This window comes from Ochotona princeps, chromosome 18, assembly GCF_030435755.1.
Source record: "Ochotona princeps isolate mOchPri1 chromosome 18, mOchPri1.hap1, whole genome shotgun sequence".
Classification (NCBI taxonomy): Eukaryota; Metazoa; Chordata; class Mammalia; order Lagomorpha; family Ochotonidae; genus Ochotona; species Ochotona princeps.
This window is the reverse complement of record NC_080849.1, coordinates 32394249-32421035: the sequence shown is the minus strand read 5'-3', so window position 1 is coordinate 32421035 and position 26787 is coordinate 32394249. Positions and strand designations below refer to the sequence as shown.

The window sequence follows — 26787 nt, the reverse complement described above, 5'->3', positions numbered from 1 at the left end:
GCCGGGAACCTGGAACCTTCTCCAGGTCTCCCACGCGGGTGCAGTGTTCCAATGCATTGGGCCGTCCTCAACTGCTTTCCCAGGCCACAAGCAGGGAGCTGGATGGGAAGTGGAGCTGCCGGGATTAGAACTGGCGCCCATATGGGATCCTGGGGCGTTTAAGGCGAGGACTTTAGCCGCTAGGCCACGCCGCTGGGCCCAAGTTACTCCTACTTTCATACATAAAAATGTGTAACATATGTGAGTGCAATCTGCAATTCCGTGCCTCTAACTCTGATGTCATCATTAATGCCAGCAATTAGCCCTGCATAAATTCTTAGGCTAACTATATTAGAAGGCCAGTTTTGTGGTCGCTCTCAGTGACAGATGAAGAATCCCATAAACGAATGCTCTTTTTTGGCAGCTGAGCTGGGCTCCTTAGGTTTCTACAGATGTGATTGATTTGCATAATTTCCTTCCTCTTTTATTATTTTTTTTAACAGTGAAAGAAACAAAGCATTCTGTCTAAGTGCTTCGGTATGTGTGCCTGGTTAACATTTCCAGCTTCAATGCTTCCTGAGAGGAAGTAATTCAGAATGTGTTATCTAAACAACTCTAATAGGTCTAATCCAGGAAACAATCAGGACTTTGCTGTTCGTAATATCACTCAGTTATTACCCCATGGTCAGGAAACATCTTAACACCCGGATGTAAATTTTACACGCACACACTCTGATGGTTCTTAACAAACAAAACATACAACAGAGGTTAACATCCCAACTCTGCAGCAAAAATCAGGATTGACTGATATGTAGGTTAAACAGATAACATATCATTAATGTCATATCTTATACCAAATTCAACTTTTATAATTCTTTGAGAGAAAAAGGCAGAAAATGATAAAGAAAGCACATTAAGGGTTAAGATTGAATGTCAATCCTGAGTGCTCCCTCCAAGCCCCCTACAGGAAACAGGGCAAAGATGACAAGTAGGATGGCGATGGCTTGGTGATGGTACGGTGATGGCACGGCAGAGGGCTAGCCAGCGGGGAGTGCTGCAGAGGTTGCAAAACCTCAGATGATTAAAAAGAAAAAAAACATCAGAGCTGTCTTGAAACACTAAAATAATTAACCCTGCAATTGTGTTCAGTGTATCATCCTCAATGAATCTTGAAAATAAATGACATCTGACTCATCCTGAGGAAAATATGCATTTTTTTAAAACCACAAAATAAAAAAAAAATAGCTACATTTAAACTCATTTAATCTTCTCTCTGAAAATGCCTCTTTACATCAGGCAAAATTCAGGTAGCACAGCAGTCAGTCATCTCTGATGACGGGGGAAGGCAGCCAAGAACCAGGCAGTACATCAGCAGGTTTCTGAGCAGCCAGGAAGGCGGGAGGCTATTAGTGTTAGGACCTACAGGGAATGTCGCTGTGGACCTAACCGGTGTCCTGACTCCTGTCTAATCAAAGCTCTAGAACACAAGGTGAGCAGCTCCCAGCTCATGGCAGTGCATAGGTGGGAATGAGAAACTCAAGCTGGAAATACAGCCTACAGACTCCTACAGTAGATATCCTAACAGCACAAGACACAACAAACAGACCCCTCAGAAACCCACTTCTCCACAGGAACGTCTCATTGAGCTGTTCAGGGTTTTGATGAATTATAGAACAGGAGATGAAGGATAGTTTAAATTTGATCTAGGTTTCTCTATAAGATGGCAGAATATTACAAAATATTTTGTGAACTGGAGGAAAATTTAATCATTTTGGATAGCATCTGTTAAAAATCCATAGCCACCCCCAAAGCTGGCAAGCCAGATCACTTTGCTGCAAAGTCTTAAACAGCTCACAGAAATGATTTCTCTTTTGAAAACAACAGACAAACAAACAAACAAACCAAAAACAACTCAGGAAAAACCTGTCTCCCTGGCATTATTTAACACTTATAAAACAGAACAAGAAGATTCCTTTTCTGAATTACCAATACAGAAACAGGCGGTGATATTTTAAACTCAGGATGACTGCTACAAATGAATTGTACTCTGAAAACATAAGAAACCACAAAGATCACTAACACTTCAGCACTATTATTTTGCACTATTTTCCAGGACAATGATGGGACAGCTAATGTATACAGAATTCTAAACAAAATCTCCTTTGGTTTTGTCTGTACTTGAAAAGACAAATGTGGGAGAGCATAAATAATCCTGACAAGAGTAGAATCAAAAGCAGCCAAAGAGCTCTTCCATTAATGAATTTTCAAGGTCTTGTCTATAGCCGTTCTGTTAAAGTGAATAAAGAAAGTAAGATGAGACATGTTTAATTTGTTAACTGTGTTATCTATGGAAATAAGACACAGTTTAACAGGCTGGCCAAGAGGGAAGGTCTTTATTTCCTCAGTGCATTTTCAGATGGCAACTTTCAAAAGGTTAACTAATACATTAGGATAAAAGGCATACAGATTGCCTCTCATCTGTGACGTGGGAAAGAGACTGGTTGATTATCAGTGGCTTGGATGCCTTGGGAGAAATTTAAAGTTCAGTGTCAAGTTGCATGGATCATGTTAAAGTTTAGAACTCTTGTCTATCTATTTGGTGGTGCATTTCAGTCTCTTCAGTTTCTCTGTTACACTGCTTCTAGCCTTCAGACCACAAAGCAAGAGCCAAAGTCCTACTAGCTTGTTAACACCTTAACAATTTTGGGTTAAAACTTTACATTAATGTGTTGGAAGGGGTTCATTTTGAGTCATGATGTTCAACTGATGAGAAACTATGCTGATGGCGATAGAGAAAATATCAAGGCAATGTGCAGGATTTTATTATTATTCAAACACTGGCATCATACTCTCGTGTGAGTAAGATCTACAAAGCTGTATGGTTTTTGCATTCATAAGAGCTGCCAAAGTCTGTGTGTCAGACTGTAACTGTTCTAAAAACAAAAAATGAGGGGTTTGGCTTTGTATCAGACAAAATGCAGTAATGATTGAACATGTTTAGCTATTTTAAAATAAGAAATGAATTAACTATCCAAGCTATAGTGTCACTGTGAAAGTATATTCTGATTTCTGATCACATTCTTGAGTCTTACCTCAAATCCACAAATAGAATATGACAGACCTCAGACAGTGGCTGGATTGAAGTGGCTTTGCCTAAACAGGCTGGCGAACACCATTCTTACTTTTCATATGTGTTCAAAGTAGAATTAGTAGATGTCCAGATGCCAAATGTGACAACTATAAAACTTGAAGCTTGCAAATCTTAGTCATATTGAATTACTTATGGTATTTTATCATTTTACTCTTGGTTACATTTCTTAGCACAGATGCTCTCTGAATTACAATGGGATTACATCTTGATAAACCCACTGTAAGTTACAAATGCACTTAAGACACCTGATCTGCTGAACATTCTGGCTTAGCCACCAAGCATGCTGTAGTGTGTTGGCTGTTCACTCGCACGATTACAGGGCTGACAGGGAGCTGTGCTTGTTACCCCTCACAGCTTCACCAAACAGCATCACACTGCATGTTTCCAGCCTAGGAAAGATCCAAATCCAAAACTCAAAGGACAGATTCTAGGTAAGAAATCACATCACAGTCAAGTGAAAAATCCCCAAGTCAAGTCATCAGAGACTGGCACTGTGTGCTCTGGGTTAAGTCGCTGTTTGCAAGACCAGCAACTTATATCAAAGTGCCAGCTGTAGTCTTAGCAACTCCATTTCTGATCCAGCTTCCTGCTAATGTTCCTATCAAGGTAGGGGAAGATGGCCCAAGTACTTGGGTCCTTGCCACACATGTGGGAAAAGAGGATGGAGTTCCTGGCTTCTAATATTGGCCTGGCCCATCCTGGCTCCTACGGCCATTTGCGGTACCAGTGGCCTGCCCTGGATCATACAATATGGATAGTTTTTAAGAGTCTGAGCCAGCAGAAATGGTGCCCATCCTCCACACCTTCATGAAATCCCACACTCTGGGTTGCCTTTCCCAGCTGAGACAATGCAAACTTGTTTTGCCTTGGAGGGGAATCTGTAGTGGAACAGCTGAAAGCATGGGCCTCACCAGTTGAAATGAAAAAGACTGCAACGTTATATCAGGCTCCCTCAGGTTGGGGTGCAGTACTTTTAAATGCAGAGAGCCTGGGGTCTCTAGCAGTCAGGAGAGGATACCTTGGACCCAACGCCAAATCCAAGGCTGCTCCTTCTTCTCACACCCTCCAAACTGTCACTAGAGAGAGAATCTCTTTCAAAAGTGCATTTGTGGCTCATTAGTTTGATGGCAGGGAAAGCATGCATGGGAAAGTCTCTCACCATCACTGGATGAAGTTTGAAAGGCTGGAAGACATTTAAAATAACTCACTAAGAAATGCTGTAATAAGTCTCCAAAAACAGAATTTAAAGTGAATGGTATTTTGAAATAATAAAAAAAGCTATTATATACTAATCTTAACATGACGGACTCCTAATATAAGACACTGAGCATAAAGTATTAAAGAATAAGTGAAATAATCTGTGGTGGGACAAGGCTTACAAATGTGAGGCAATTTCAAATGCATTTATGTTCTGACTCGGATTAGCACATTTTTCTTTTTTTTTAAAAAGTAAATTATTTATTTGAAAGAGTTACACACACATGCACACACCTGCTTTTTCAATCCCCAGATAGCTAAAATAGCCTGGGCTGGACTAGGCTGAAATTAGGAGCTAACAAGCCTCCTGTCCACGTGGGTGATAGCTGCCCAAGTACTTGGTTCATCTTCTGCTGCGTTTTAGCAGAGAGCTGGATCAGAAGTGGAGCAGACGGGACAGGAATCAGCATCCCCGTGGGATGCTGGCATCATAAGCAGCAGTTTTACCTGCTACACTACAACACCACAGCACTGCACTGGCACAACTTTTCTTATGGGGATTGACAACAGCAAATTGTATCATCTCTTGCAACTACTCTGCTGTGCTTTTGGGCTAAAAGCAGCCAGAGACAAAATACAAACAAGTGGACACTGCTTTGCATAAAAACGTACAAAAATAGGCCTACCAGGTAATTGCAAAGGACTTGAACTGAACTGAACTGAAGGATCTCACCCCCAATCTGGAGATGAAGATTCCATGGGCCCAAGGGCTCTGACAACCTGTGTAAGCTCACAGTCACTGCCTGGACCTGGGGCTTGAACTCAGCTCCAAATGTAGAGCCTGTGTCACTATACACTCAGATTCATTCATTAGCTCACAATGACTTGTTTAGAGGGGAAAAAAAGGCCTTGGAATTGGTGTGGATTCTTAAAATTTCACTTTTTTAAAAATTACTAAGATATATAGCAATGAGCCTTTTCTGGGGACTGCCAACTCAGGAATAGGAATCTGCTGACTTAGGGAAAAAACATGAGAATAGAGTTGGTTGATGAAAAAATGAAAAGAAGTAAGAAAAAGCTGTTAGACGCATACACAATTAAGCAGGAAAGCAAGTAAACAGCAACAAAACTGTTTCCCTAAGGAAATCCAAAGCTGAATGGAAAAAAGTGTAAAAAAAAAAAAAACAGAGAGATAGGAGACTGCTGTTCATTTTCTTTCTTTCAAAGTTTCATTTTAGTTATTTAAAAAGACAGAATGACGGAGAAATTATATCTGCTGGTTCACTCCCCCAAATCACAGTAACAGGGTGGGCCACATGAAAACCAGAAGCCAGGAGCTCCATCTGGGTTTCCATGTGGACAACAGGAGCTGAGGTGTCTGGTTCATCTTCTGCCACCTTCTCAGATGCATTTTTAGCAGGGAGTTGGAGTGCAACTGGAGCAGCTGGAACTCACATTGGCGCTCAGATGGGATGCTGCTGTTGGCCTTGCAAGGGGTGCTTGAAGCTGCAAGGCCACATCAGCCCCTGACTGCTATTATGGACACATAATCTCTTTTACCTTCACAGGGAAGAGCAGCACAGAACACACTGTCCCATCTTACATTTTCAGTTTCTATGTTGCACCTCACTTTCTCAAATATTATCTACTTAAAAAGTTTCTGAACCCATCAGGAATGGGATTTTTACTGGAGTTGCACATCTTGCAGTCACACGTCCTCAACCAGTGAGGACTGGCTGTCTCAGAGCACACTCCGTGAACCCTTCTGTTGATCTGGGTTCCAAGCTTACATGGCAGAACCTCCACTCTGCCTGAGTCCAACTCTCCATCTACTCTGCTGCACCACCCTGTTTAACTTCCTCTTCAGGTCTCTCAGCCCATTATGATTTCCTTCCTGCCAAGGCTCCCAATGGCTTCCCACATTGCCAAATTCATGTTAGCTTTGAATCCTCTAACTCAACTGCTACATAGCATGTAGCACAGTTGCACATTTCTCCTTGAAACTTGGCTTCTGGGGCAGCCCCTGCTTTGAGTCCTTCTACCTCATTGCCATCCTTTTCAGCCTCTTCTTCTAGAACTCCAAATGGTTGGGGGAAATGTCTTGTTTTCTTCACCTAGGCTCCAGGTTGGGGTTTCTCAAGACTAGCACTAAGAACATTTGGGGTGGGATCACTTGTTGCTGTGGGGGAGCCTGACAAGTGTGCTCTATGGAATGCATAGGGGTGTTTCTGGCCTCTACTCATTACGAGGCAGGCAACAGCCTCCATCCCATAATCGTGACAATCAAAACTGTGTGCAGACATTACCAAATTCTCTTGAGGGCCAAACTCATCTACGGTTGACAACCACTAGTGGAGATAAACTCAACTAGAATGATGGCTTCAAATATCTCCCAGAAGTCAAGAAGGCCCAAAGACCTTTCTTCAAGCTCCAGACTAGCTGCTTTCTTGGAATCTTCATGCATTTGCTGGTTGAAGAGCTGGAAACTTCTTGTGCCCATCAATTGTGAAGGAATCAGGCAGATATTTTAAACATGTTGAGGTACTTTTTTAAGGACAAATTTTTCTTTAATTTCAATTTTAAGGAATGCTGTATTTCAAAACAACATAGCACTAGCCATTAAACTAAAATTTTGTTACTGTCTTGGAAGAAAAATCAGAACTAGCACTTTCTTTTTTCAATGTGTGCTTTATTCCAGGTTATGATTCATTTCAGCTTAGACTTCCGTATACCACAAATAGAGGTATATATCAATATTTCTTTCCAACAGTAATTGTATCTTTCTATTCTCAAGTTGCCAGTGAGTTATCAATTCTTAGCTGCAAGTGTCTGCTTTGATGGCTTATTCTAACGGTCTAATTCATGATGATTTTGAAGTGAAGAATAGAGGTAAAATTGTCAAAGGAGGTTTGAAATTTATCTTTTAAAAATGTTTTCCTGGATAATAGGCACATTTATGAATAAACATAACAGCTTCTCGTGTTTCTCTCCTTTGCTGGGAAGTTATAATCAAACACCTCATGTCTTTACACTCTCCACAGCTCTTACACAGATGTTATAAACAAAACTACTTCTAATTAAAGAAGATCATGACTTTCCACACTTATTTCTGGGCTAGGCAGTATCTAATTTTGCCATGATTCTCATCAGTTTATTTAATCACTTGGGAGCTTGTTCACTAAAGACGTAAACTTTTCCCTACTTTCTATGTAAAATTTCTGAGGTTCCTATATAAAATGGTTCTTTGAACAGAATTGAATAATATTTTAATGATTCATGCAAGCTAGATGTGATGGCTTTTAAAACTTTAGATGTAGCAGACTATACATATTAAATATTTAGTTTGCAAAACATGGAGTGTAACTCAAATCTTATTAGCTTCATGGAGGTTACAAGCTCACATTTCATACACTCACTTGTGCTTTTCAACATTTAAATGGCATCTTTGGTGTAAACATTTTAAAAATTAGTCAATCAATTCTATATAGTAAAAATTTCATTAAAAGGTATATGTTCAGCATTGAAAGGTCTGCATTTTAGTATTTTCTCAAACACTCTTGATTTGAATACAAAATTCACCAATAAAAAGCTGCCACAGGTATTTTAAAAAAAATGGTGCATGAAAACAGTATTAGTAAAAGACAGAAGGTTTTATATATATACGTGTATATGTGTGTGTGTGTGTATATATATATATATATATAAAGATTTATTTTTATTGGAATGGAAGATCAGATTTACGAAGAGAGGGAGAGCCAGAGAGAAAGATCTTCCATCTGCTGGTTCACTCCCCAAAGGTCTATAATGGCGAGTCCTGAGCTGATCCGAACCCAGGATCCAGAAGCATCTTCTGGGCCTCCCATGCAGGTACAAAAATCCCAAGGCTCTGAGCCATCCTCTACTGCTTTCCCAGGCCACAAGCAGGGAGCTGGGTGGGAAGTGGAGCAGCCAGGACATGAACTGGCACCCATTTGGGATCCTAGCACTTGCAAGATAAGGATTTAGCCTTTGAGCCATCATGCTATGCCCAGAAAGTTTTATATTTTAAGACAGGTGGAAATCTTAAAAGTCATAAAAATTTTATGTCTAACTTTTACCATTTATTAGTAAATTAGATCTTTTTAGAAAAGAGCTTCAAAGCATTAATTTTCTAAACAATGCTTTTTCATATAGATAATCTTTGATATGTTTTAGGGAGAGGTTTAAATTAGATCAAGGCACTAGTGAAATAGAACTTGGTTAATCTCTGCAAATGAATCTTAGTAAGTTTAAATATAACCGACCTTGACTTCGCCTATACCTGCAGGTGTGACCATCTGGGGAGTGAACCAGCGGATAAAAGACATCTCTTTTTCTGTAATTCTGCTTCTAAAATAAAGTTCTCACAATTTTTCAATGTAAAGGCAGGGTGGTTTTGATGTCTCATAACCTGGACCACTGAAGAAACTAAAACTACATAAATGCTTTTGTAAATAAGTATGCTTTACTTGTAAAGATTTTTTGACGTATAAAACTTCACCCTCCCTAATTACAAAACTAAGAAAGCACAAAAGCTTTGGCTAATTTAATAACTGAGTTCCGTGAGCAGTCTGTCCCAGGCATTTCCCTGCTTTCCAGAAGTGTGTGGGTGGAGTGACTCATCCATCCACAAAGACACTGGTGCGTGTTATGGGCTAAGATACCTTGCAGTCTGGTGGGTTTTTTTTCCTTTTTTTACATTGAGTGGATTTCTAAGAAATAAGAACCTTGTCCCTAAATGTTGAAATGTCTACAGAACATGACTTAGCTGGACTTCCTGCTGAAGTGACATTAAAAAGGAAATCCTTTCAATGAACACTTTCTAAAATGTTTTAGCATGTCAGTGGATGTTGCAGGAGAAAACGCAGGAGATTTTCAGCACCCGGACTGGCTTCTGTCTGGTTGCCTGAAATAGGTGGTGGCCTGGCTCCTCTAGTCAGTGCCTTCTCAGTATCAGGGCTTGTCAAAGGACCTCACTTAACACGAACAAGGGGGAATGCACACTCTTTTAAGAATGCAAAACAAATCAAGCACAGCAAATACATTTTAGCTTTTCTCTGGGTTATATGTATTTTTTCTTTTTCTTCTCCCCATGGTGGACTTGTTGTACTCAAGGGGATACATCATGGGAATGTAACAGAAATTAATATGTTCATAGGAAACAGAGAGAAATAAGTCCTCATGCATGCACTACAAGAATGGACTCACAATGAAATGACTGACAATCTCCTACATTATTGGGAGACACCCCCGTGGCAGCATGATAGACTTATGAAAATTCATGAAAGACACCCATTGTAAGACTGGAGGGGAGAAGAGACGGAAGGGGAGGGAACTTGAGGAGGCAAAAGGGGGACCCCAGTTCCAACTAAACTGTACCAACTGTATCAACTAAACTGTATGAACTAAGAAAAAGAAAAAATGCAAAACAAATGAAGTACAGCAAATACAATTTAGTTTTCTTCTGGGTAAGATTCTATACATCCATTAATCTCTGCATGTATCGAAATAGATAGTCTGTAAAGAATGGATATTGCTAAACTCGGGGTACACTCTGGAATACCTCTATCCCTGCTGCCACACGCCCTTTTTAAAAATATTGTTGGTATTCGCTTCATCATTTGCCTGCTGCTCCTACAAGTGGAACAGCCAGCTTCATGGACTTGGTCCAAAAAATGGTTACACATTAGGAACTGAAGCCCAAATTAAGAAAAAAAAAATTAGATAATGCCAATAAATATAGTATACTGTCAGGCAATCAGGTTAGCTCTTCAATGCATGAAATTCCACCCACTAATTCATGAGGAAGTTGGGACTTTCCTGGGAAGCCCAGATGTGCACTTACTGTGTACACACAGTTGGAAGTTAAGTGACTTTAGAGAAGGTAAATATTTAGTTCTTGAAGAGCTACCTTCACGTTGAATGTTATTTCCTCCATGACGTATACGCGTTCAGGAAACGCTTTAGCCACCTCTTCCACACTGTTGAAATATTGTACTGGCTCCTTTATATCTCGGTCTTGCTCCAGCAGCTTGAATTGCCCTAAAACACAGGATAACCAAAAGAGATGTGAAATGTTTATGCTGAATACCTGTCACTGTGGTGACAGCTTCCTCCTTGTTCATGCCAACTCTCTTAATTAGATTTCTGTTCATCATCACTTGTTTTAAAAGTTGGCATGGCAACCGACTTTGTTAAACCAGCACACATTATATGTGTGTTTAGGTATCAGTTTAAAGATCAAAACAGGGTTTTTTCCCCTTTTGCTTACATTCTGAGGCTCTTATCAGAGACGCCAAAATCAAACTGACGTGGATGCTTGTCATTTGATCCTAAAAGTGAAAGCTTTGCTGCTCATGGTTTTTGACAGTATACTGTCATTCAGTTGTAGTAATACCTGCATATATTATAACCTAAAAGCAAGGCCTCAATAATAATCCAGCAAAATTATTTTTTTAAGTTAGCACTTAGGAATTTGTAAATAGAATAACATAATATATTAGATTCCTGGCTTTCACAGAATTTATATTTTTGGTTTTATTTTTATGTATGTTATTTGAAAGATGCACACATATACATTCATGGCAGAGATAAACACAGTGATCTTGCATTTGCTGGTTCATCCCCTAGATGCCTGCAGCAGTCAGGACTAGATCAGCCAGAGGCCAAGAAATAGGAACTCAGGGTCTCTCAAGTGGGTGGCTGAGACCCAAGTATTTGAGCCATGACCTGCAGCCTCCTGGGATGAGCATGGGTAGGAAGCTCTATTTGAAGCAGCATAGTCAGGACTCAAGCCAGACACCATAATATGGGATGTAGGTGTCATTTCAATCACTGTGTTACACACCCTGATACTTTTGGAACCTGAGCGCAATTTAATGATGCGTGAATCACATCAGGAGTTCAAGAGCTGCTGGACACTGCTGAGGCACAGCGTGAAGAGCGAACAGAGAGGCCGGCTGTAGAGTGAGTGCCATACTCCTTCCCTCTTACATTACTGTGGATGAAATTCATGTGAGTGGTGTATGGAATCATAGTATTCACAATGTGGAAGATGTATGAAGAACTTGAACGTATTCTTTAAAATGTCAAGCATCTATTATGTTGTTTACACCATATCAATATTTATGACACAGCTGCTACATTCTGGAGTTGTGTTCAGTCTAGAACAAGAGTCCATCAAGTCAAGGACACAAGGTTTCTTGGCACTTAGTTTCTGAATTCTGTTTACAACAACATAAAAGCTGTTATGAGGCATATCTCAGCACATGTCTACCCAGCATTAGGCAGAAACTGGACAATTTTCATTCATACACTCACACACACTTTTGGTGTCTATCAGGTACCCCAGATATCCCAACAGGAGATATACAGCAATCACAGAAGGAAGTGGGCAGTGTGCATATGTCAGAAGGTGCCACTAATAATGGGACAGAGCAGGAGGATGAGAATGTAGGGTAGTCAGAGCAGGTGCTGCTGAGAAGGTGAACTTGAAGGCAGGTGAGAATGAGACATAGCGGGAGCTGGGGATGGAGTTCTCTGAATTGTAAACATAAGCAACTGAGACTCAGCTAGGCCTGCTGCCAGAGTGGCTGCTGAGAGGGGAATATGGGGCGATCGGGAAGATAGGCTGCCAGGGAGATAAAGGATGGTTAGATCATCAAGGCTGATAGCAACTCTGTTCTCCAACTCAGTGGAGAAAGCATGACGTTACTGGTGCTGCAGAGGATCCTTGTGGTGATTATGTTGAGAAGACTGCAAAGGTGCAAGGCAGAGAAGCAGGGACAGCAGGGAGGAAGTCATGAGAAGGTGTTCCAAGCAACTGAAGAAACTGTTACCATGAAGCAAGAAAGTGCAGGCTTGAAGGATGGAGGGAAGATTAGGAGTTTAATCTAAGATGTCTACTGGATGCACAAATGGAGAAAGCTCAAAAGCTCTTAGATGGACATACAAACAGGGAAGCAAGGACAGGGTCTCTGGAAATGATCAGCTGGAAGTCATCAATATACTGATGCTATTTAAAGTCATCCCATTGGAGCCCGTTTTGTGGTGAAGTGGGTTCAGCTTCCATCGGTGACACCAGCAGCATCCATGAGTGCTGGTTCAAGTTCCATCTGATCCAGCTCCTTGCTAATGCACCTGAGGAAGCAGCAAAAGATGACACAAACAACTTGGGTCCCGGCACTCATGTGGGAGACCCGGGGAAAGACCTAGCACCAGGCTTTAGCCTGGTTCGGCTCTGATCGTTGTGGCCATTTAGGGAGTGAAGCACTGGATGGAACATCTCTCTAAGTCCTCCTGTCAAACAAATAAATATTTTTTAAAAAGCGATGCCCCTTCCAGGACAATGCTGTCAGGTTTGAGACAAGAGAGTGAAGAGTTCTATGGGCTATGTCCAAGGAGACGGAGATGGACTTGTAGGGGAATGAGGTCAACCAGAAGGGTGTGCATCCTTGAAGCCAGTATGCTTCAAGAAACAGAGGGATGCCAAGATAGGACACTGCAATGTGGACTAAGAGCTGGGATTTAACAACTTGTATTTAACTAGGGACTTTGATAACAGCAGGGGAATGGCTGCTCTAGAAGCCTGATGGACCAGCATTTCAGGGAGCCCAAAGAATGAGGTGAAGATGCCAGTGTAGCACTTTAGAATGCCTGGACTGGATTTAATACTTCAGTTCCTGCTTTCAGCTGCCTGCCAACACAGACCCTGGGACTTATGGTGATTGGGCCCAAGTGAATGGGTTCCTGTTACCCACGTGGGAGACTTGGACTGAATTCCTAGTTTTTAGCTTTGGTCCTGGCCTAACCCCAATTGTGGCAGCCATTTGGGGAGTGAACCAGTGCATGGGGGAGGGCTCTCTCTGCCACTCAAATAAAATTTAAAAAGAGGAGACTGAAAAGGAAGACATCAAGGATCACAAGAATGAATATCACATATTTGGGGGGTTCTGCTAGAGAGGGAAGAGACATGATATGGTGGCTACAGGCAGGCAGGAAGTAGAAGTGGAGTTCAGGTTACGTTTGTTTCCCTTAATATGATGGATGTTGATGGAACAACTAATAGGGAGAAGTTGATGATGGGAGGGATTACCAGAGCATTGCTGTTGAGCAGGCAAAGGGCATGTTTCTAACATGGGAATGCAGGGGCAGCCTTGAGACAGTCTAGGCAGCTTTTCTCTGGGTCCTTTTCATTGCTAGAAAATTTGAAGCTGAAGTTGGAAGGAAGGTGTCAGGGAGGTTAGAGTTGGTTGGGCTTTGCCACAGCATCAGCTGTCAGAGGCTTGCACTGGGGGTTAATTCTGTCAAGTTAAACCACAGAACCACCTGGAGAGTGCATAATCCGGGAGTGGGAGTGGCCTAGGAGGGCAATAGTGGGCACCTCCCTCTTGGGTTACCACTCCCACTGGAGAGCATGAAAACCAGGACAGGGGCAGGGGTGGCTAGACAGAACAGCATCCACCAGTACGTGTGTGGGCTGCATAACAGGGTAGGTTGGGTTGCACTAGGCTTCAATGCATTCAAAGCAAACCAGAGGGTGGGGCTGTGAGCCTCTCCAGCTAAGGTCAGACACACAGGGACAAGCACTAAATAGGCAGAGATCTGCACCCCACCAAAGGCTGTGACACTGCTAAACGAGTATGACAAGTGAGAAGGGTGAAGGAAGGGCAAGTGCAAGGGAGTGATTATGAACAACAAGCTGAGTAAAGAGGGACCCAAGACCTTGGGTGGGAGGAAGAGGGACACTGAGAAAAGTAGTATGACCAATGCATTTTGGATTATGATGAAGTATTTTTTTCCCCCACTCTAGAAGAGTGAGCTCAAAAGCTAGGCAGAAGAGAGTGGCTGAGTTAAAATGTCTCCTGGAATCCAAAACCTTAAGAAGCACTTTCCAGGGATTAATTCAAGTCAAGGGTAGAGCAGATGAGCACTGGAAATTATCTCCCAAGACAAAACAGACAAGCTTTCAGGATCATGATGGGACCGACTGGGGGAAAAAGTAGTCAACAGTGGTGTTAAAATCTGTAGGTCTATTTGGTTGGAATTTCCGGAATCCAAGGAGAGAGGCACAAGATATTTTCCAGCAATTCCAATGACTGGAGTGATTATTTGCATTTTCTAATTTGTTAGATGAGTAAGAAAGGAAATTGTAGATTTGGAACCTGAACACAATTCAAGCCGTGTACCACAAAACCAAGCATAGTTTCATAAAAAGATGACATCATCTTTAAGAATATGACATAATTTATGTTAAATTTATGATTAATATTTTAGAAAATTTTCCTAAGAAATAGGGATCTGTATGTATGCCAGCTACTCATTAGGTGGTTGGCAGATATTAAAATCTTTGAGTCCAAGGATTATCTAAAAGCTACATTGCCTATAAAATTCTGCTATCCCTTCAGAAATGCATACATGGGCTAAAGATGCATTAGTGTGTCCTAACATTATTCTTTAATGTATCAGATATTACTTCATATATTAGTCTTGTGTAACAGAAATAGTGCAAATCACTTAATGCTGCTAAATTTTCTGCTAATCACACTTTTTAAAAAGGGGGAAAGAAGTGCAACTAGTCTTTTTAAAGATTTATTTATCAGAAAGTCAGATTTACAGAGAGAAGGAGAAACAGAGATACGAGATACAGATTTTCCATCTACTGGTTCACTCCACAAGTAGCTGCACTGGCCAGAGCTGAGCCAAAGCCATGGGCTTTCTGCGGGTCTATCACATGGGCACAGGGTTCCAAGGCTTTGGACCATGTTTCATTGCTTTCCAGGGTATAAGCAAGGAGCTGGAGGGGAAGTGGAGCAGTTAGGACAGGAACCGGTCTCCATATGGAATCCCAGTGTGTGCAAGGTGAGGACCTGAGCCACTAGGCTAACATGCTGGGCCCTGAAATTAATTTTAGCAGTAAGTTTTATTTAAGTGAATTCACTATAAATTCATCAAAACATCATTAATGATGTAAATGCGAATCTTATCCTCATGGACCATTGTCATCCAGATGAGCATCATTTTATACTTTCCCTGCCACATGCAGTCAGAGGTTACCATGTTGGACAGGGCAGCACTGTGCATCTGCATTCCTGTGAAACTGTGATTGTAGACACTGCTCAAGTCCTTAAAGGACAACAGAACCATGCTGAAGAAGCACAACAGCTCCTGGAAAAATAATAATTCTCCTTATATGCTATCTGCAAGGATGGCTGAACTTTTGATTCAAATAGTGATGCCTTGGATTCTTGGTAGAACCACTTTTATCCTCTTTTCTCTTTATCAATTTTAACATTTGAAATATCAGAAAAATGGATGGCTTAATGAATATCCTCTTTTTCATAGTTTCCCCAGACTGTGCTTCTGTGCACATGTATTGTATTAAAAACATTCACCTATGATATGTTAAATTATCTAAAACTAAATACCTATTTTCTATTACTTATACTGCACAAATGGTTTTAAACTCTAAATAACCTAAACCTAATAAATGTCTTCTTAATGTAACATTGTTCTCATCCAAGCACAGAATGTTTGTTTATTACTAAGACTCCACCTTGGACATAACTAAACTGTGTCACTCTCCCAGCCCCTAAACTTGAGAAGTTACATTACAGTAAATGTGACACGGGAGATACGCACAATTTGAAAGATATTAGAGCTAACATTAACCAACAAAGAACTAATTCCATGCAAATCATTATAAAAATGTGTAAGTTGAAAAAAAACAGGGAGAGATTAAAGGGTTTTAGACTGAAAAAGATCCTTGCATTTTATCTAACACACCCCCTCTTGCCTGGACTGTAACTCAGTGGAAACAGAATCCCCAGAATAATAAGCATCCACTACCATCCACTGTTTACGCCCATGTTCCCAGTCTGCCCTAGCCCATTAATGCTTCCAGACCAATTACTCCCTGGCATTCTGGGTCTGTCAACAAAGGGGCTCTTCATAGATCTCTCTAATTCAGTCTTTGTTTAGAGGTTGACATGTCAGAGTACCAGCTGAGTTCTACCAGATGATGGATCAAATCAAATACCTGAGAGATATCCAGTAATAAAGAGGCTACTGGAATTCATTTCCTGTAGACACCCTTTGTCTATTTGACACAAACCATCCTCACATTCATTCACAGACTGAATCTACCTATGTTCTGTTTCCTGGCCTCTTAGTGGGTTCTCCCAGCTATGCAGTGCAAGATATGAAGCCAAACTTGCTGCAGCCACTGCTGACACCAGCATCACACAACATAATGTAATACGTGAACACCGGGTCACAGTATGTATGTGACTTCTTGTTGCATGGGATTGGTAAACCTCTACTGTAAATATTTCAGGCTGCATGGGCTACATGCTCTCTATTGTAACTATTCAAGTACTTACAGACTATACATTAATGAATGAGAGCAGATGCATTCCAATTTGACTTTATTTACAAAAACAGGCAACAGGTCAGATCTGAGGTCAGACTAAGTCTACCAATCACTGTCACACTAGTAGCTGAAAGACAGCACATGAGAAGTGATGACCAGTCCTTTTCTCTCCACACCGCTGAACATTACACCTGTGTCTCTTTCCCGCCACGCCACTACATTCTGCATGTTTTTTTCTTACAGGGCAGTTTTCTTTTAATGGGAGTGTAAAATCAACAAGGGTATGTTGTAGACACGGACTTGCATTTGAAGAATGAGGCAAATACCCAGAAAACATGAATTCCTATATTTTCTCACTATGCCTGGCAAGACCAATCTCTGTAAACATTTACTTAGCTTGTATTCTTTCACAAAAGGGCGTGACATTCTCAGATTAACTTTGAGTACTCTGGAAAAGGCACTGAGCTATCGCGTTACCATGTTGTCTGTGACTGTTGTGGCCTGAATTCCCGACTCCTCAGAGTCAGACCTTAGAGACAATCTAGAGTTAAGAGACAGCTCCTTGCAAAGAGTAAAATCAATTTACATAACACATATTCCCACAACCCCCACATGGGGGAACTAATTTTTTAACAGACCATTTCATGAATAACAGAGTCTTTTGTGCCACCAAATGAAAACAGGTGGAGAGGGTGGAAACATCTGTTCTGAGCTGTTACTGTCAGTCTCAGTTCTTGAAGAGGGAGGAAACTGCATTGTCTTTCAACAGCTTTGATGATTTCATGATATGTCTACCATCGTGGGAGCCGCTCCACCTGCAGGCCCCTGAAACTCCCAGGAACTAGTCAGCAACAAGGTCATGTCACCCATTACAGTTCAAATGCATTTAAGAATTTCGGAAAGGGAAAGATTAAGGCTATATCTCAGGATGTATTTCTAAAACTGTATTTCATAATTAATGTTAATTTAAGAAACCTTCCATCCAGAAAATTCCCATTTTCTGGGCATGCGCCTTAAGAAAACTGCAGTGATTTACCTTGCCCTGGGTAAGCACTAAGCATAGCTAAGAGGCTCCACACGGTCTCTTCTGCATCTAAGTGTCTAGCACCTGTTCAATGGTGAAGAAGCTCTCCTGTACTACAGCACACTCTCCTGTATTTATGACAGGAACGGCATTTGTCAAAAGTGAAAAACAGCTGCAGATTTTACTGCTCAGAGCAACAAAAGTGAGATGCGCAGAAATGACAGGGAGAATTGGAGATGGTAGAATTCGGGTCCAACAAGTTTGCTATTTGCTGGGAGGTTTAAGACTACAGCAGTCAGTGCAGATGTAACCCTGTCACTGGCAAAGATGGAGCTTTCCATGAGTGACGCTTCACTGGTTCCCATCATTGCTGACACCACAGCACAAGGTAAATCCTTTTTTATGGCTCTATCTGCATCATCCACCTTCCTTTAGCCCCATGGCCCTCTTTATGTGTGTCAATAAAGAGAAATGCAATGAGAACCTTCTCCTGCAGTGTCCACTTGTGGGTTGATAACTCAGGTGTGTAACAGCATTCTTCTTCACTGCTACGAGCAGAAGCACATTGCAGAAGTCATCCCAAGCTATAAAATAGAAAATAAAGCAAGAGCAACAAGCATGGCAACAGAACACCCAAGCAGCTGAAGGATGGATACACTGAGCAAAATGGTTAACAAAAGAGAATCCTGGAATACTGAAAATGCCTTGAAGTGGATGGAGTGGGCATCCTGGAGTTACTCAGTCTGGCCCTCCAGCTCATACTACCAATGCAAGGTATGACACTGGTGCTTCCTAAACAAAGAATGAATGAAACTGATGTTTCAAGTCAGTTGTGCAAATGAAAAATGATATACTTAATTTTTATAAAGCAAGATATACAAATTTTTTATTATTCATTCATTCATTCATGTATTTATTTTGGAGGGAGGGAAAAAGAAGGGAGGTAGAGAAAAAACAAGTAAAGGGAGGCAGAAAGGGTTCTAATCGGTTGGTTCACGCCCCAAATGTCTGCAACATCTAGCGCATGGCCAAGCTGAATCTGTAAGTCAGAAACTCAATCCAGGCCTCACAAATGGGTGGTAAGGGTTTAACTACTTGCGGGATTCTTGCTGCTTCCTAGAAAGCACATTAGCAGGTAGCTGATGAGGACTCAAACCTCTAGGTACTTTGAAATGTTTCAGGACTCTAAAAGCATTAGGTCAATCACCTGCCTCAAAATGCATCTTAAGTAGCTCAAAACCTGGACCTTAAAACCATCATGTGAAGAAATGAGCAATTCTCATGTGATAAGAACAGCAAATTAGCCACGGTTTTTCAAGAGGTATACAAATTTGGGTAGAAATCAAGATCAGCAACACTTGTATTTCTATCTGATGCAGGCATGCATATGGAGTCTCTCTACAGAGTTCAAACGTACAAGTAGGATTTTCACGTAAAAAATACAGACTTTATTAACTGGAATAGCAGCAATCAAGAGAGTGCCTTTGTAAACTTTTATAGAAATGTGCACTTTCACCAAAAATACATGAATCCTCATTTACATAAACATTTCATACCATGAATGCTACCTAGTTTCTTTTTCTTGAGTAACAGAGTTCTGAAGATTTGATAACTGTGATTCCCAACAGTTTAGTACAGTTAGAGGGTATAGAAAAAGGTATTTTCCTCTTCATCTTACTCTCGTCTCCTTGGGGAGGCAGTTCTATCATTACTTCACATATGTGTCCAGAGGTGTTATCTGTTCGTCTGATCTACATACATAATGCAACTCTTTTTAACATAAAAAGTTATGCAGTTTATAGAGTTATCTAATCATTGCATACAAACTGGTCTCATTTTTAAGAGCTGCACAGCATTCTACCATACACACATGACATAGCTGAATTATTGGTTCCCTACTGATGGATTAACTCATTTCAATCTTTTGAAGCCACACTGATGTTGCAATTAATATTTCTGCACCAAAGGCTTGCTTGAACAGTGAACCCAAGACTATTCATGGGAAAATGTCTAAATACAGAATTGCTGGTTCAAGGGTAAACGCATTTAATTCTGGATAGATACTGCCAAGTTGAGTGTATGTTTGTGCTCACTAATACTCCCACCAATTTCATTTCCTCATGCCTTTCCTAACAATTTATTGTCAAAACTTTAAAAAAGAATCACTGCTAATCTGAGAGGTGGAAAGTGATATCTCACTGGGCTTTTGATTTTTCACTATAAAGGAAACAAATATTCATTTGGTAGGGAGTAGGATTATCAGTTGGCAGGATTAAGGAGGGAACAGTGAGGAAGGTTTTCTGGGTGCAGAGTCCACCACTTGTCCAGCGCACCAGGACTAGGGATGTGGCCGAGTCCAACCCATCTGGAATGAGCCGCTTCTCAAGCACCCAGTCTTTAAATTAATTCACATTAAATTTAGTAAAGCCCCATTTCTTTGAGATATAGATCTTTTGCTGGCCAGGGAACTTGGTTTTGTCCCTCCAGAGGGTCTCAAGCATGTGTTTCCTGTTCTACAGCTTATTGTGGATGGACACAGTGAGTTGGCCAATATGAACTGTGGCTACTGTACCAAGAGGACTTTCCTAAGCCTAGAGCTGGAACCACATGAGGTCAGAGGCATGGAGAGCCCCTGGGAAGGGTTGTTTTCAAGGTCACCTAGGGCAATCCACACAAGCAACAAGCTGTGTGCACCACCAAGGAAGCTGCTTTTGGCAGCCCTGGGCCTCTGTGAGGAAAGGATGTCACTACTTCTGTAATTTATATTTTCTACCCTGTGAATTTTATTACCAATCCTTGAAATTTCTTCTAATCTTGAAGTTTTATAACTGAAACGCTAGGGGCTGGTATGTGGTACAGCAAGTTAAACTGCTACCACTTCTAGCATTCCACATGAGTGCTGGTACAAGTCCAGGCTGCTTTGTTTCTGATCCAGCTCTCTATAAGCGAGCCTGGAAAAGCAGGCCCACATGTGTGGGCCTCTGAACCAAGTGGGAGATTCATATGAAGTGCCTGGTTTCAGCCTAGGCAAGCCGTTGGCAGCTGTGGCCACTTGGGCATTGAAGCAGCAAATGGAAGATCTCTCTCTTTAATTCTGCCTTTCAATTAAATAAATACATCTATTTTTAAAAAGTGGAAAGGCAAACTTGAAATACTATGATATGGCATTGACTATTCTACAATCTGGTTCCCTATGTCACTTTTTATGATTTTGGGGAGAGAGGAAGAAAATGCAAATGGTATTATGGACAAAGAAACCCCTGATGAGGGCATGGAGCAAGTCTCAGCACAGTGGCTCCAAGCAGTAAATAACCAGAGAGAACAGAAACTTAGCCAAAGAGCAGAGAGAAATCATCAGTTGTAAAACAATGACTTCCATAATAAACAATCAGTGGGTATTTCTATTTACCTTCATACAAGATTTTTTATAAAACACAGGGCCAATTACTAGTTTCAGTTCTGAAACTCCGTCCTTGAACTTAAACTAGATATACTTGGATTTAAAACTGAATCATTCTGGAAAACGTGTTCTAACCAATAAGCTACTCTGTGACATGCAAACAATTTTCACAGTTTTTGGAAAATGGAAAATTTACGTTTATTTTATGTATCAATTTGGCCAGCTGCTTACCTAGAATGATTAGAATTTGGGCGAAGCAAATTTTATTGTGAACATGATGGAAATTCAACAGCTCTTAGATTTGGACATAGTTCAATATAGTAGAAATCTTGGAGCTACCTTCATCTTTTTCCTGCATCTTGCCTTTTCTGTGCCTGAACTCTTCCCTCAGCACTTACTGAGGTTGGACCTGGACAAGGACCTGGTTGAGGTCCTTGTCATGCTATCCTAGTATTACTACTTCAGATTTCAAGCTCATTTCCATCTCTGCACTTCCATTGTCCCATTATTCACCTTAACAGAAACCTACCTCACTCAAGGACCTGAGTGTTCCTTAAATACTTGCAGACAAAATGAACAAATAAGTAAACATAATAGTTCTTTCATCTCTAGCCACCAAGTCGAGGCTCCTCTGCCTGGGCTTTCATGTCCCTCCTTGATCTGGTTCCACTCAGTTTATGCAAACACTTCCCTACCACTTGCACAATTCACCTCTGCTCAATGCTCTCTTCTCAGTATGTGCAAAACGACAGAACATTTGTATGCCTTTGAAAGTTTTGTGTTCAACTACATTCTCACTTTTTTCTTTTCTCTCTCATCTCTCCTGGGGGCCTGCTCCAACGTCTGGGCAGCAAGGACAAGTTGACAACACATCAATCTTCCTCTCCAATCAGATCTTTCCTGAATGCCACCTTGGTATACTTGATATCTACTACTTATCTCCAAAGCTCTCCTGCGATGATCCAAACATTGACCATGCAAAACTAAATCCCATCTTTTTTAAAAAAATATTTTATTTCTAAAAACCTTTATTCATTTTTTAATGCATTTGAAATGCAAAGTGAAAGCATAAGAGAGAGCCAGAGAGATGAGAGAGAAAAGGATCTCTATGCACTGATTCACCAAACACCCACAACATCCAGAGTTGCACCAGGCAAAGGCCAGGAGCTTGGAATTCCACCTGGATCTCCAACATGAATGGTAAGGACTCAAAGGCTTGAGCCTCTCCTCTTGCGTCCCAGGAACTCATATGGGATGTGTGTGTCCCAAGCAGTAGCTTACTGTCACAATACCCATAATCTTTTTATTATTTGAATTAAGCATCCACTATTATTAGAAGCCAGATGGTCCAGCACAATAACCTAGTGGCTAAAGTCCTTGCCTTGAAAGCACTGGGGTCCCAAATGAGTGCCGGTTCTAATCCCGGCAGCCTTGCTTCTCATCCAGCTCCCTGCTTGTGGCCTGGGAATGCAGTTGAGGACGGCCCAATGCATTGGGACCCTGCACCCGTGTGGGAGACCCAGAAGCAGCTCTGGGCTCCTAGCTTCAGACTGGCTCAGCTCCAGCTGTTGTGGCTGCTTGGGGAGTGAACCATAGGATGGAAGATTTTCCTGTCTCTCCTCCTCTCTGTATATCTGACTTTCCAATAAAAATAAATAAATCTTCAAAAGAAAAAAAGAAAACAGAGTGGTCTTGCTGTCAATCTCAACTACATCTACTTTCCTGTGTCAATCAGTTCCTTTCACTCTCCACTGCTATTGTGCATTCCCAACAGCAGCTTCACTTTTACTAGCCTCCCCAGTGACTGCCTTGCCTCTAGACTTCCACTTTAGGAAAGCATTCTTGACATCGCTGCTGAAAACTAAAATTTAATCATATTTAAATTTAAGATAATCTGAACAGGATTTATTTATCATAGATTACTGGTAAGAGTGGGCTGAAGGGAACCACAAAGGGCTAGTCATCAAGAGAATATGCCACCAGTACACTGAAGAAGCAAAATTAGGGAGAAGTTACTGGAATAAGAAAGTTGAGTAATAAAAAGGTAGAGAAAATAACCTTATGGCTCCAGCACCTGCTGATTCCCAAAGTTAATAAACCTAGATTTAAAAAAAATTCGTAAAATATATCCAATTTTAAATGGTTTCTAACAGTTGCTCAGACAAAAAAATCTCAGCAAAGCCAACGACTGCTCTGCATTTCTGAGAAATGGTAGGGCATAAGTGTGGTTTAACTAAGGGCTTATAATGTCAACGATCTAGTTGGCACTATTTGCAATTGTGTGAGCGTTGATTAAGAAATGTTCGGGAAATTAAAGTGGGAAGTACAGGCGCCAGAGACACTTCATTCGTCCCCAGTCTGAAACCATGGACTGAAGGGGAAGGCCTGTGTTTACAGCTTTTGGTGAAACACTATGGAGTTACTAGTCAGCTTTTCATTACTTTAATTAGGACAGCTGAAAGCAGCTTCTTTGGAAGGAAAAGGCTTATTCTAGCTTACAGATGAATTCACAGATGAAGTGGCCTATTATTCTACGTTCCAGCAGATGTTGGCAATGGTGGTGCAGGTGTGGGAAACCATCATGGTGAGCCAGGAAACAGACCTACAGAGCAGGTGTAGTGGCTTACATAATTCACTGTCTTCCAAGAACTCTCCAGAGTGCAAGCACCCAATCACCTAAAAGACCTTCCACAAATTCCACCTCTCACAGGCAATAATTATAATAAAGTCTCCACCCTTAATCCATCAACCATTCTGGGAAACCCAGGGTTTAAACAGCCACATGGGTTTGGGGAGCCAAGTCCTGGTCAATTAATAATGACAAGAAAGCTCATTCAATACCTACACTGTTGACAGTGCATCTCTAGCCAGATGTACCCAAATGCTTTCTGCTTCTATTGGTTTGACAAATGTGTTCAATCTGAAAGAAATGTTTATAAAGGAAGGTGGATCCTGACAGGCTCTGAAGGCCAGGATATGCTCAGAATCAGCTTTGTGAAAGACTTAGATGAGAGAATAATAGCAAACAAGTAACTTTTAAAAAAGGATTTAATTTATTGGAAAGTCAGATACACAGAGAGGAGGAGAGACAGGAAGATTTTTCGTTGTTGATTCACACACCCCACCCTACCCCCAAGTGGCCACAACGGCTGGAGCTAAGCCAATCTGAAGCCAAGAGTTTGGAAGTCTCTTTCAGGTCTCCCACTCTGGTGCAGGATCCCATGGCTTTGGGCCATCCTCTCCTACTTTCCCAGGCCACAAGCTCGGAGCTGGATGGGAAGCAGGGCCGCCGGCATTAGAACAGGCGCCCATATGGGATCTTGGAGAATGCAAGGCAAGGAATTTAGCCACTGGGCTATCGAGCCGGGCCTGACAACTCACTCTTTAAGAGACATAATCAAATTTGGAAAGACAAATGGAAGAGAAGGAGCCTTATCCATAGACAAGAGTCATTTTGGAGTGACTTAGCACAATGGGCAGCTCTCTCCTTTGGCGTTACTCCTCTCAAAAATTCAGAGTTGTGCAGAGTGTCTCTGAGAGTCTCCTGAGGCAGAAACTGCAGTCTGCAGGATTAATCAAGGAATCTGCTTTTGTTGGAGTACACCAGTACCAAATTCAGGATTGAAACTAGTAATCCCAAATCCACCTTTAACCATGCTGCATCCAACACCCTTAGGAAGACATCAGTGGGTTGAGGAGTTGGCTGTGTCATGTCTATTCTTGGGAAAAAAATGTCTAAGAAGAGCCATTTACCAATGATACATGCAATGAATTATTTTTTTGTTTGTTTGTTTAGTCTGAAGGGCTATCCAGGTTCCTTCATTTAATCCCTAAAATGATTGTGGAAATCGGTCAAACGATAAAGTACATCTTCATTTAAATATCACTTAGGGTTACTGCGGCACGGAAGGTTGTCTGTGGAGTCACTGGGAATATACACCATCCTGTCCAGTAAGAACGTAGCGCCCTTGTACAATGTCCAGCACTATAGCAGCTCCTTCCATTAAGGATCAAAGCTCTACATTTAAAAACAGCTAACAGCATGGTTCCAATATGCAAAAGGCATATTTGAGGCAGGGTCTTTTTGAAGAGCTATAAAATGACCTATTTACCGAAAAAAAAAGAAAGCAGCCAAAGTTAAAACTTAAGAGAACCGGAAGTCATACACTACGAAACAAAAGCATCTTAAAAAAATTTGGAACAGGAAAAAGAGAATGAGAATGGGAGATACAGAAACAGGGAGACTAATAAAAAGGAAGGGCATGGGAACCAACACACAAAAAATATGCTACATCCACATTTAGGTTCCAACCCAGACCAACCACACCAGAGAGACCACACCAACACCAATGGACAAAGCAGGGCAGACAAACACACCATGCAAAATTCAAGTTGCGGTCTAGGAGCTTTAAATATGCTGGTTCTTAGAATACATGCTTCTCTTCCATGCCTTATGGAAGTACTTAAGAAGAAAATTTTAAAAAGGACAAGAAAAAAGAAAAAACAAAGTCAAGCTGCATGACCAGAATGTGGAGAGAGAGAGAGAGGAAAAACACTCAAGGAGGTTAAATTCCACCCTTCCTTCTCTATTGAAACATGACCCCATCCTTGGCTTCTTCTTTGCTCCTTTTTCCACAGCTAACAGTCAACTCCCACACACCAGTGGGACCACAGAGGAGAGACAATAACACAAGCAGCTGTTCAAGCTTGGTTTTCATTAGGGAAAAAAAGTGCCTCGAGTATAAGAGGTTTAGTTTTTAATCTCTGTGCCAAAACTGAAGTGATTATAACTCCATGGACAGAGAGACGTGGGATTCCTTAGAGGTGTACAGTAGGGCAAACACAGCATCATAGAACGCAGGTGGGTGGAGGGTTCTGTTTCTAACACCCATGTGACTCAGTGCACTGAAAGCTAGAAAAGACGCAAAAAACAATAATTAAAAAAATCATACTGTACAGGTCTTCCATTGCATTTCTATAAAGGGTTAGGGACACATTTATTTTCTCCTAATTCTTACGATACAAACACAAGTAATGTAGCTAGGGAAGACACTTAAATTCATATGTGAAAGAAGCCAACTTGAGAAGGTGACATCCTGTATGATTTCAACTACAGGACATCCTGGAAAAGGCAACACTGTGCAGAGAGCAAAGCGATCAGAGGTTGTTGACAGTAAAAGGGACTAGGGAATGAAGATATGGAACTCAGAAATCCGTTAGGTGGACACAAGTCATTATACAGTTGCCAACAGAATGAACAACCTCAAGAGTGAACCCTCATATAAATACAGTCCTTGGGTGGTAATGAAGTGGCAATATAGGGTCATCAATGGCAACACATGCACCGCTTTGGTAGAAGATGCTGACAGTAGCATAGGTTATGCATGCATAGGAGCAGAGGGTATCCTGGAAATTTCCTGTTTTAGATTTCTTTTTTTGGAAAGGCAACATTACAGAGAGAAGGAGAGGCAGAGACACAACTGGGACACAAACTGGCACCCAGATGGGATGTTAACACCTGCAGGTGGAGGATTAGCAATCACGCTGGTTCCTACTACTGGAAATGTTGGCACCTTGCAATTCTGCTGAGAATCTAGAATTGTTCTAAAAAATAAAGTCTGAATAAAAATAAAGGTAACTCTAAAATT

The 26787-nt window shown here is 41.2% G+C and overlaps 1 protein-coding gene and 1 pseudogene across 1 annotated transcript in view; both read right to left on the bottom strand.

Moving 5' to 3' along the window:
• The window catches only part of GAREM1 (GRB2 associated regulator of MAPK1 subtype 1), a 206379-nt gene that overhangs the window by 31769 nt on the left and 147823 nt on the right, over positions 1–26787 (bottom strand). Inside the window, exon 3 of the mRNA XM_004579563.4 lies at positions 10257–10387. Coding sequence (XP_004579620.2) covers positions 10257–10387 — 131 coding nt within the window. The remainder of the gene's footprint in view (positions 1–10256; positions 10388–26787) is intronic.
• LOC118758133 (small nucleolar RNA SNORA70) lies at positions 20380–20467 on the bottom strand (annotated as a pseudogene).